At 37.2% G+C, this 11,583-nt stretch overlaps 2 protein-coding genes across 3 annotated transcripts in view; both read left to right on the forward strand.

Moving 5' to 3' along the window:
• On the forward strand, positions 2,398-7,365 carry LOC105171638 (protein transport protein SEC23). Its single transcript, XM_011092812.2, has 2 exons — positions 2,398-3,390; positions 5,500-7,365. Exons 1-2 carry the CDS (start codon positions 2,680-2,682, stop codon positions 7,153-7,155), a joined length of 2,367 nt encoding a protein of 788 aa, XP_011091114.1. The 5' UTR covers positions 2,398-2,679; the 3' UTR covers positions 7,156-7,365.
• Positions 8,594-11,583, forward strand: part of LOC105171639 (magnesium transporter MRS2-I) — a 5,195-nt gene continuing 2,205 nt past the window's right edge. For both annotated transcript variants that reach the window (XM_011092813.2, XM_011092814.2), the window contains exons 1-5: positions 8,594-9,140; positions 9,481-9,510; positions 10,130-10,277; positions 10,445-10,566; positions 11,108-11,182. In XM_011092813.2, the coding sequence (XP_011091115.1) occupies positions 8,865-9,140; positions 9,481-9,510; positions 10,130-10,277; positions 10,445-10,566; positions 11,108-11,182 (651 nt within the window). In that variant the 5' untranslated portion in view covers positions 8,594-8,864. The remainder of the gene's footprint in view (positions 9,141-9,480; positions 9,511-10,129; positions 10,278-10,444; positions 10,567-11,107; positions 11,183-11,583) is intronic.

Genomic DNA, 11,583 nt, shown 5'->3' on the forward strand with positions numbered 1-11,583 from the left:
TTTGTGCTCAACGTAGGCCATCCTGGCCCTATGCTACCCTTCCGGTTCTCATGTCTTTCGGGGACTCTAAACACTCCTTTAAGATGCCTAGAGTCGGCTCTTGAAAGCCCCCAAGAGATGCTCATTCAGTGTCGAAATTGCCTACTGTCGCTGTAGTCATGCACGGGGAGGGTTGGCTGGAGCTCACCACTGCATGCCTCTCTTATAATAGGCTTAAAAATATTTTTTTCTTGTTCCAAGAGCAGACATTGAAATGGCCGAAGAGCGCACTTTTTTCGCATCTCCTTAACCGACGTCCAAATCACGTGCCGCTTGAACCATTCTGTAGTCTACGACTTCCACATCATAACTCTAGAGTTTAGCCTCATCGGATCATCCATCGCTGAGGAATTGCCATGCAATACTCTGAAACTACAGTATCGCCACTGCATTGGGAGACTCTGAACATCATCGTCATTTCCTACTCAAACAAAACCGTCTAACTTTGAAACATCTTGGAGGTGTTCCCAACACTCCAAGAATCTCGCCATTGAAACAATTTTGCAAATCTTCAAAGATAAAACACTCTATTTCACATATTTATCTCCTACTCATGCACAGAGTGACGCTTGATCGTCACCCTTACATCTCCATGCCCAAATGTCCTCTAAATGACTTCATACTTGGCGGATACCATCCCCACACATCAAGGAAGTTTTTCATTTGAACAGTATTGCAATCCCCAATTGATAAAAATCTCTGCTCGAAGGTCGTTTGGGCACTTGCGTACCGGTCGGCTTCACCTAGCCGCCCGCACGTCCTCCACAAGTCGCTGCTGGCCATCTTGCCCAAGGAGCTGCCAATGACACATGGGGAGAGGGACATGACGAGAAGGTCCAGGGGAACAAATCTTTGAAGAAGTGAGACTCTTACTAACTAAAATCTCTTGACTAGGATAGGTTTTTTTTTAAACTTTTCCAACCAACAAGATTAAGATTCCAAGAAGGCTTATCCGCTAACAACCACCTCCCCAACTCCCTTACTATTGGCGAAATTTGGCTATAAGACCAGGTTCAACTCCCTCAAACAAGGGATGTATCTCCAAGCATTCATAAGGTATTTCTATCATACATACTCGTTTTTACTCACGATTTTTCATCATAATTCATTATCTCATTATCATATTATATCTTTTCAATATTATTGTTTTAATATTACATATTGATTAGGCGTCGAAGTACTAATATTTATTTTTGCAGGTTTTCATCTTTAAGCTTGCTAATTCGGCCCACTAACAGTGCATTTTTTGCACGCATCAAACTTATAAGCTCATAGATCTTATAAGATATTTTAAGAGTTTAAACATGCTTCATCTTATTTTAAAATAAGTTTTTAAAAATATTTGAATAAATAAGATGCCAGAGCTTATTGATTGCTAGAATGATTGGCATAATATGCTTTTTATATTTTAATAATAATCGAGAAAACTATCAAATTATATAATTATATAAATAGATAATTTTACTTTTGGGAAAAACTTCAATTATATGGCTGGGAAAAGTAAAATACTAATAAAATTATGAGTGTATTTTTATTTATTGAATATTAAGATTAAAGAGCTTATAAAATATTTTAAAAAAAGATGAGTGAAGTTCGCTTCTATTTTTTTTTTTTTTTAAGTAAAGAGTTTATAAGAACTAAAACATTATATTTTAGGAACTTATAAACTCTTCAAAAAATAATTTGTTGAACGATTTCAAGAACTTATTATATGTTTAGCCAAACATCTTCTTATAGATCAACATAAAAATAAAGGATAATTACGTTCTCCTCCCCTGAAATTTGGTCTAATTACACATAGATTTTATATAGTTTAAAAAATTATATTTAGTACCCCTGAAATTTGCATACCTACAATAAATAGGTTACTCGTTAGTCAGAATTCATTGATTAGTTGATATTAATAAAAAAAATTAATATTTATTCTCGATTGAATTATTACTAATTTATTGCAGATCGAATATTTTTTTTCTGACTAGACTACCCTTATAATTATGAGATATACACATGCATTAATATGTGAAGATGTATAACTGTAATTTAGATATAAAAAGATCTATTTGACCTATAATAAATTAATAATAAGTCAATTGGGAATGCATATGAATTTTTATCCAATTTTTTTGTTAATATTAATAACTTCAGTGTATTATTAACAGAAGAACTTATTTATTAAATAGAATCTTAAAAGTACTGAAATTAATTTTTTAAATTATAAAAAATTTACATGTAATTATATCAAGTATAAAGGAAATTAGTATAATTATACCTGAAAAAAATATCAAATACTTTTCATAATTCAAACTTATTTTTTCATCAAATCCTATAAAATCAAATCCAAAACCATCTTCAAACATTTCAAGCAATGTCTTTTTGGGTCACGTGACTAAGCACGTGATGCACAGTCGCCGCAGAACTTTTCTGAGTTCTGCTTTATTCCCAGTTTCACCCTTCGCCGGTATCATCATCATCAATCATCTTTGCCGGCTGACAGCAATTTGGAAAAGTAGTAATCTCAAATTAAAACCCTCATTTCTGAAATATCATGAAATCCCCACAATCTGGATATCCCTAACCCCTTAATCTGGATTGGGATTCATTTAGTCCCGGAATCCTAATGAAATTCATCTGATTTTGTCAATGGATTTCTCCGAATTGGAAGGGATCGAGGGTTTGCGTTGGTCATGGCATTCATGGCCCATTTCCAAGCCCGAAGTTGCATCACTGGTGGTTCCACTATCGATTATGTGTACTCCGTTAACGCCATTCAGCGAGCTGCCTATCCTCCCTTACGAACCCCTCAATTGCTCCCAATGCGCCGCCGTCTTGAACCCCTACTCTCGCGTGGATTACGTATCCAAAATCTGGGTTTGCTCGTTTTGCTATCGGAAAAATCCCTTTCCGAGATCGTACGCTCATATAAATGAAAACAACATCCCTGCTGAGCTTTTTCCCACTTATAGTACCGTTGAATATCATCTAGGGACGGGTCCGGCCTCGGGTTTGGCTTCGGGCCTGGTAAGAAGTCCTAGTGGGCTGTCCGGATTGAGGTCAAATACTAGTTCGTTCTCGAGTATCTCTGCCTATTCCGGCTCGGGTTCGGGTTTGGATTGGGCTGGGGTGGGAGTTGCAGTTGGACCAGCATTCGTGTTTGTTGTGGATGGTTGCTCGTCACCGGAGGAGCTGGAAGCACTGAAGAGGGAGTTGCTGCACACAATTACGCGATTGCCGGAGAATGCTTTGGTTGGTCTGGTGGTTTTTGATGCTATGGTGAAGGTATATGATTTGGGATTCACGGAGTGTTTGAAGGTGGTTGTTTTTCATGGCGAGCGTGAGCTTTCGCCTGAACAGGTACAATATTTTCAAAGATGTCGAATTTACAATTGAAATGTCTTGTAGGATGAAGTTAAGGATGGTTTTTATAGTCCTATCTGGGTTTGAATTGGTATTGTTTTACATATCATTTGTCCCTAAAAGATTTTAAGAATTGCCAATTAGAACGAACTATCTTTTTTCAGTATCAGAATAATGTTGTTGCATCAATGGGAAATTCCCTTATTCTCTATGATATCAGTTACATTGCTGTGATGGGCTTACTAGAGATGCTTTACGCTGTTACTCTATCCACAAAGATACCTATCTATATGGAAATAGATCTATCTATGAATCAATCTAGTCTCTGCACATTGCTTGCCTTGTTGGTTTCCATGTCTGATATCGATTGATATTGCTCAGGAGTAAATGCCTTAATTCACCCTTTCAAATGTCAATTATGCAATGGAAAAAGGATAGTTTTTCCCTTGTGCCCCAGTTCATGCCATTATAGGTAAAAATTGCGGATCTGATAATCATAGACTCATTTCCTGCTTGGATACAAACTTAAGTATTGCATACTTAATTAGGGTGGGAAAATTGAAGTTAGTCTTCGTTATCACAATAATCTATGAGATAAATTTTATATACTAGGAGTTTAGCCATAAAAGGCTGCAATCAGAGGTGTGCTTTACTGATCTGTGTGTAGTAGTAATACATTGCCGTAGTCAGTGTCAACACGACTTAAGGACCAATGTACTCCTTGCCTTAAACATTATGTTCTTATTGCCTCAAATGATTTTAAGTAAATCAAGTGCATTACGAGGACATTGCATAGTGACTTTGCATTATTTTTCTCATATTTGAAGCTTTGAGAATTTCTTTGCATAAATAGTAGATTTAACTGTTTTGGCAATCGGATTAGGAGATCTGACATGATCTTCATGCTTTTCTTGTTTTGATACTGGATTGAAATAAATGATTCAATAGCCAATGTTGATAAGTTTTTTATGTTCATTTTGTGCTCGTTAATGTACTAATTGCAATTTTACCTGTATGACCAGTCTTTGTGTAGGATACCCCTCCTTCAACCCGCCTTTGTTGTAAACAATTAAGTTCTTCTGACATGAAAAAGTAACCATTCAACAATTTCGTCATATTTCTTGCATGCGAAACTCTTCGCATCCACTATCAGATTGTACGCAGTATGAACTCCAAGTTTGGCAATACCACATGCAGGTTTCGGCCATTTCCAAATTCTCACCTTTTGCCCCTTGTCTTAGCCTTTGCTAAATGGAAGAACACCACTAGTCCCAAAACTCAACCAGTGTAGCACTAGTACCTTCTTCATAAGGCCGTGTAAAGCTGATCTACATGCTCTTTTTTAGATGCATTTATACTTCATGTTTGGAGCAAAAATTTCTGGATGCTGAACCTTTGAAAATATTGGAGTTAACATAGTACATTTTGCTGTTATTGAATGGGAACCACCAGCCACTGCCTTAATTATCATAAACTATTAGGACATTCATTTGCACAGAGGAAACAGAGTGAAGCATGAAGTTCTTTATATTTCGACTTATACTGCTTTTATTTGCCATTTTAGCTTGTGCTACTTCACCATCAGTGCCTATCCTGCCAGAAGAGACTGATTAAAGTGACTATTACTGTGTCAGTAACTTTTTATGGCAGATTTTGAGGTGTTAATTTCAAGTTGCATGGTGGTCTTCTAGAGTTGGATTAGTGAGCCCAAAGGCTCATGACAATACTTCGGCCGCTGAGGTTGATATGGATCGCAACTATTTATGTTCTAATTGCTGTAGCAGTTTTTGGTAATTTGTCTAATGGAGGCTGTATATTTGTGATATAATAAGTTATTCTAATCTGGTTGAGCTATAAAGGTGGTATATTACTTCAGAATGGGTCTTCAATGGCTTCAGCTGAGGAATTTTCATATAGCTTAAGTGTCACTTTTAGTATTTATTATGGTTAAAAACCATGTAGGGGATACATGGTACTAGAATTAATCGAACGGCACCTTAAGAAACTTAAAATAAGCTGAGATTCTTTTAACTTGCTCTAGTTGCCTTTTCCATTCTCATATTCAATCTGTTTATTTTAATCAAATGCATAACTACTTATTGTCAGGTCAAGGAGCTTTTGGGTCTCCATCACATGAAGCAGTCTCTTGGGAAGGCATCAGCAGTACAAAAACAAGGCTTTCTATTACCAGTGTCTGAATGCGAGTTCAACATCATGACAGCAATTGAAGATATCCATTCGTCACCTTTAGTCAAGCCAGGACATCGACCTCTACGGTCTACAGGGGTTGCGATATCAGTAGCAGTTGGGCTTTTAGAAGGATGCTTGATAAATACTGGTTCCCGTGTGATGGTCTTCACATCAGGACCTGCAACTACTGGGCCAGGGATGATTGTTAACTCAGATCTTAGTTATTCCATTAGAACTCACCGTGACCTCCATAATGGTTATGCTTCCTACTATAAAACATCTAGTGAATTTTACAAGCAAATATCTCACAGATTATCCGACTCATCGATCATTCTTGATCTGTTCGCCTGCTCTCTGGACCAGGTTGGCGCAGCTGAATTAAAATTCCCAGTTGAAAGTTCAGGCGGTTTCATGATGTTAGGGGAGTCATTCGAATCTGAGCAATTTAGAAAGTGCTTGCGTCACATGTTTGACCGTGATGATGATGGAAACTTAAAGATGTTTTTTGACGCAAGCATAGAGATAGTTACAACCAGAGATGTGAAAGTTTGTGGAGCTCTTGGCCCTTGTGTTTCTATGCAAAAGAAGAATGATTCAGTGAGTGACAAGGTGATTGGTGAAGGTGGCACCCTTATGTGGAAACTGGGTACTCTTACCAGCAAAACATGCATTGCTTTCTTCTTTGAAATTGGGCACGAACAGAAAGCTCAACCCAGCTCTGCATTTTTCATACAGTTCATAACTAAATACAGATGTAATAACATGGGACTTCGGAAGAGGGTGACCACTGCCGCAAGAAGGTGGGTGGGGAAACATTCACCAGAAATTGCTTCCGGTTTTGATCAGGAAGCAGCAGCTTCAGTTATGGCCCGACTTGCCATCCACAAGGCGGAGAGAAATCTTGCTGAAGATGTTATCAGATGGCTTGATAAGACTTTGATACAGTTTGCATCTAAATTTGGGGATTATGCACAGGAAGATCCGTCTAGCTTCCGCCTTTCAACCAATTTTTCCTTGTATCCACAATTTATGTACTACTTGAGGAGATCCCAGTTTATGGATGTTTTCAACAGCACTCCAGACGAGACGGCCTTTTTCCGTTTGATGTTAAACCGTGAAGGGGTGGTGAATTCTCTGATCATGGTCCAGCCTACCCTTTTCCAGTATTCATTTGATGGGCCACCTGTCCCAGTAGTTTTGGACGTATGCTCGATCTCCCCGGACGTGATTTTGCTTTTCGATTCCTTTTTCTATGTTGTCATTCACTATGGTTCTAAGATTGCACAGTGGAGAAAGCTTGGGTATGACAAGGACCCTAGCCATGAAAGTTTCAAGAAACTCTTGGAAGCTCCAGAGCTTGATGCCGAACAACTGGTGGCCGAAAGGGTTCCAGTGCCAAAACTTGTAAAGTGCGACCAGCACAGCAGCCAAGCAAGGTTTCTTCTTGCCAAGTTAAATCCATCTGTTACTCAGAATTCGACTCATACAGAAGGTTCGGAAATTATATTCACCGACGACGTGAGCTTGCAAGTATTCATCGAGCACTTGCAAGCTCTGGCTGTGCAGGGTTAGTGGAAGGAATCTTGTAGAGAAGTTTGCTGGTGTATGTAATATTGGAGGGGTTGTTGTATCATTGTATTCTGAAGTTTTGGGTGTATAGGGGAGGAGTCAAGAAGAAGAGGAGGAGGTTTCATAGATATAATTGGGTGTGTATTATCATGTGAGAATTTTGTTTCATTTCACCATTCTTGGCTGTTTCAATAGCTAATGCTATTATTTAGACCTACATTATTATACCCACTCTAATGCTTACTTGGATAGATTTGGATCCCACCCTATCCTGTTGGGTAGCCCTTGTTTCAATACTCCATAACACCCCAAAATGGATTTTGTCCTTCTCTTTTAAAGAAAGTGTAATTTGTTATAGACATTGGGAAGAAGTACACTTAGGGATGGTGAGGCGATGGGTTTGAGTGGACTCGGGACTCCTTCCATTAATTTTGGGAAGGATTCGGGTCTTATCCCCGTACCCCCTCCTCTCAACTTTGAGAATGACTCGAGACCTATCTTGTATTGGGCCGAATCTAATTCGGGTGGTTATTTTATTTTATTTGTTTGTTCTATAAAGAGAAAATATTTAAAATATGAATTATAAATAAAATTATTTATCAAATATTGAAGTCCACAAAGTAATTCTCAAGCACATATGAAATTGTTCTTAACAAAACAATCTACACAATTCATAATTATTAAACGTTAGTAACAACTTTTTATTTTCTTTATCATCAAGTATTGCGGGACAATTTTTAAATATCTAAGAATAAATAAATAAAATAATATACTATTTTATTAATATTTAAACTTTAAAAAATTTTATAGAAAACAGATTTATAAGTGAAGAAAAGTAAAAAAAATAAAAAGTATATATAATATATGTCGAGGGTTTGGATTGGGGGGTGGTCTTTAAGGAGCCGAGCTAGTTCTAATTTTTAGAATTTGCTATCCGCTTCGTCTTTAAGTTTTTGAACCTAAATCCAGGGCAGTAGGTGGGGTTCCAAACTGAGTTGTGTAAAATTTCAAATTCAATTGTCATCCCTAATTATCTTTCTTTTAAACACAAAATTTTTTGGTTTATTAGGAGACTATTCTCTCTCTCTCTCTCTCTTACATATAGTTGTTGCTACAACGGATTATTATAAGTTTATTCTACATTAATCGAGAGAGGGGTTCTTGAATATTTACTTCTTTAATAATTGAAGATTATAATATACATACATAAAATATATAATTTTTACTGCACAAGATGGTGTAGTTACTCTCTCTACAATATTAGATGAATATTTATTTCATAATTTTTAATTTTATTTATAAATTATTGAATTAATGCAGTAATTAACTTTCTAATTTATTGAATATTGATTTCATGTGGGCTTCTAGAAAAAAAAAAAAAAAAAAAGGGTTTAAATAAAAATTTAAAGCAACCATTGGGCTGTAGCCCCAACCCCACTCCACCCCACCCCAGATTACGTATAATTCATACTTTTTTATCGGGAAAAGAGAGAATTCTCCGAAGACAAGACTTCTCCTTCTCCAGAGAGATTACAGTTACATACACAAAACAACTATATATATATGTAATCTCTATATACGCGCACTTTCTCTATCTAGGATTTTGTGATCTTCTTCTCAAGAAACTGGAACCCCATGCAGCACACCTATTAATCTAAAGAGAACATTAAGAAATTTGGGTTTTTCTTTTCCGCAGCTAATGGTATTTGAGAATGACGGGTCGAGAAGGTGGCCATGTGGTGCCGGTAGATGCTCCCAACGCCGTCTCCGTCTCCGTCTCCGTCGCCGGGTTCAAGAAAAAGGGTGCTGGGTCAAGAAGCTGGATTTTAATGGATTCTTCGGGTCAAGAAATTGTATTGGATGTTGATAAATACGCGATCATGCACCGGGTGCAGATTCACGCTCGTGATCTCCGCATCCTCGACCCTCTCTTGTCTTACCCCTCAACTATTCTCGGACGTGAGAGAGCCATTGTTCTCAATTTAGAAGTAAGCATTTTCAATTTTCAGAATTTCTGTATTTTGGACTTCACTTTTCTTGTTCCTACTTCTTTTTGTTTTTTTCCCGCTGTTTTAGTGCCTTCAATAATCTAGTAATGGGTTCTTGGAAAGAGTACGTTAAGGCCCTTTTTCCTTTTCTGGCTTTGTTTTTCCAAAAGTCTAAGGTTAAGGGCTCCCCCCTCCCCAAGTAAATGTTGAATTTTTAATATTATTCTTGAATTTGTACTGAATAATCTTTAGTTTTTTTCTTCGTGTTCGTTCAGTCAGTAAATATTATTTTGAAGGTGTTAATGTATGTACTTACCTGGTTTCTTTTGTGTTCATGCAGCATATCAAGGCCATTATTACAGCTGATGAGGTGAATTTTTATATATATGTATTTTTGTACATTAAAGCCAAGGTTTTCAAAAATTTAGTATTGTCAAATGGAGTTGGTGAAATTTGATTTGATGCTTGTGAAGCATAAGTGTTTGTTTCGATGAACTCAATGACAAGGTAAAAAACGTGCTAAGGATTTAGGTTGTCTGTTTGTTTTCCAAACTCCTAGTTAAATGAGTTTGGCTTTGGCCCTTACAGCTGACATTCATTGGATGACCTCACACTGTTTTTCCAAATAACATGAAAATGACTATGCTGTCGCACTTATATAATACTGCTTACCTTTAATACTTATTGACATGAACCTTTTTCAATTTGACCTGTCTCCTGTTGCATTTTCACTGTGAACGTTGTTGCTACTTGGATGCTTCACCTAAGTTGATGTTTTTGTTTACTGATGATACTTGTTGTTCAAGCTTCTTGAATCATGGAAGGTCAAATTCACAGCATGAAGAATGGCCACCATATCTCACTCACACTGACCATTTTTTAGGGAAACTACTCTTTGGTAGTCAGAATTATCTGATAGATCTTGAAACATACTAGACAGGACTGTTGCTTCAGTTGCAGGCTTTGATTTTGACTCTGCTATTGGTTAGGTGTTGCTTCGCGATCCATCAGATGATAATGTAGTTCCTATAGTGGAGGACCTTAGAAGGCGACTTAAATCAGTGAATTTGAATAGAGAAGATAATGGAGATGGCAATTTGGCAGTGCACAATGATGTTGAAACTGCTGATGAAGATGGTAATTTTTTTCTTTCCTTATCTGAAATGGCATGCTGGTCTTTCTGATTCTGATGACAGGGGAGGGGCCTATTTTTTCTCTTTCAGTCTTGCTGGATGTCTAGAAATTTCAAGTTTCTTAATGACTAGCAGTTCAGTGTATATAATAATCTATATGGAACATTTTAGATTCTCCGTTTGAGTTCCGAGCCCTCGAGGTGGCCTTGGAAGCCATTTGCAGTTACCTGGCTGCCCGCACAATAGAACTGGAGACTGCTGTTTACCCAGCTCTAGATATGCTTACATCAAAGGTGCATTTCTCTTTTTTTTTTTGTGCGTGTGTGGCATGGAATATGATACTTCAATTAGAAAATCTAAAATATAAAATATGTAATACAGCGCAAAACATTCATAATTCCTTCCCCATTTATGCAATTTTGCTACTTTGTTCTTGCATCTCCGAAGTGCAAGTGACTTTTGGCATTGGGTGAACCTCCAAGTGTGTTCGTTATGCTGGGGTAGTGATAGACCTGATTAGACAGGGGCTTTTCTCCTTGCATACCGTATTTGTTCAACTTCCGTTAATGTAGTGTAGCGACATAGATCTCTCAGAACTACATTATGGTTTTCATCTGAAGTCAAAATCTTTTTTCCTATGAACTCTATGTAATCTTTGTAATTTGGTTTTTGATAGTAGTTTACTTTTATTCTTCTTGGACCCTAGTGTAGATCTTTATGTGCCTCATTTGGTTGGACCACAATCCCTTTTTCCCATTTCATTCTCTATGCATTCCAGTGAAATATTGTGAAGTTCGAGTATTATATGTTGTCTAATTATGTAATTCTTTGCAGATTAGTAGCCGTAATTTAGATCGAGTGCGTAAATTAAAGAGTCAAATGACAAGGTTGACTGCTCGTGTACAAAAGGTAGAAACCCTTTTAAAAAGGTTGAGTATGAAAATTTCCATTTATGACAGTAAAGCTCCATTTTTCTTCTTCTGTATTTTGCATTGAGGGCCACCTGCAACGACGCCTTATATGGTTACCTTCTACAGTTCACTGCTTTTACCACAGATATAACTGATGTATGTGATTTAGTCTGAAACAATATATAGATGTTTGTCATTTTTGTCTGGAGAAAATGCTTGGCTCTGTTGACTAATGAAGTCTCAGCCAGCTGAACATTTTAGCTAGTATTTAAAAAACTTACCTAGCCAACATATAATTTCTTGTTAATGCAAGACATTTAGTTTTATTAGATATTGTTGGGGACAGATACAGTTGTCAATACCCAATCCTCCACCCCCCCCCCCCCCCAACACCTATCT

Source organism: Sesamum indicum, linkage group LG10 (genome assembly GCF_000512975.1).
Source record: "Sesamum indicum cultivar Zhongzhi No. 13 linkage group LG10, S_indicum_v1.0, whole genome shotgun sequence".
NCBI lineage: Eukaryota > Viridiplantae > Streptophyta > Magnoliopsida > Lamiales > Pedaliaceae > Sesamum > Sesamum indicum.

What these genes read in the sequence shown, in the direction of transcription:
- LOC105171638 (XM_011092812.2), top strand. Translation starts at nt 2,680, where the DNA reads ATGGATTTCTCCGAATTGGAAGGGATCGAGGGTTTGCGTTGGTCATGG. An exon ending in GTGAGCTTTCGCCTGAACAG is followed by an intron (nt 3,391 to 5,499) that starts GTACAATATTTT and finishes ACTTATTGTCAG; the next exon opens with GTCAAGGAGCTTTTGGGTCT.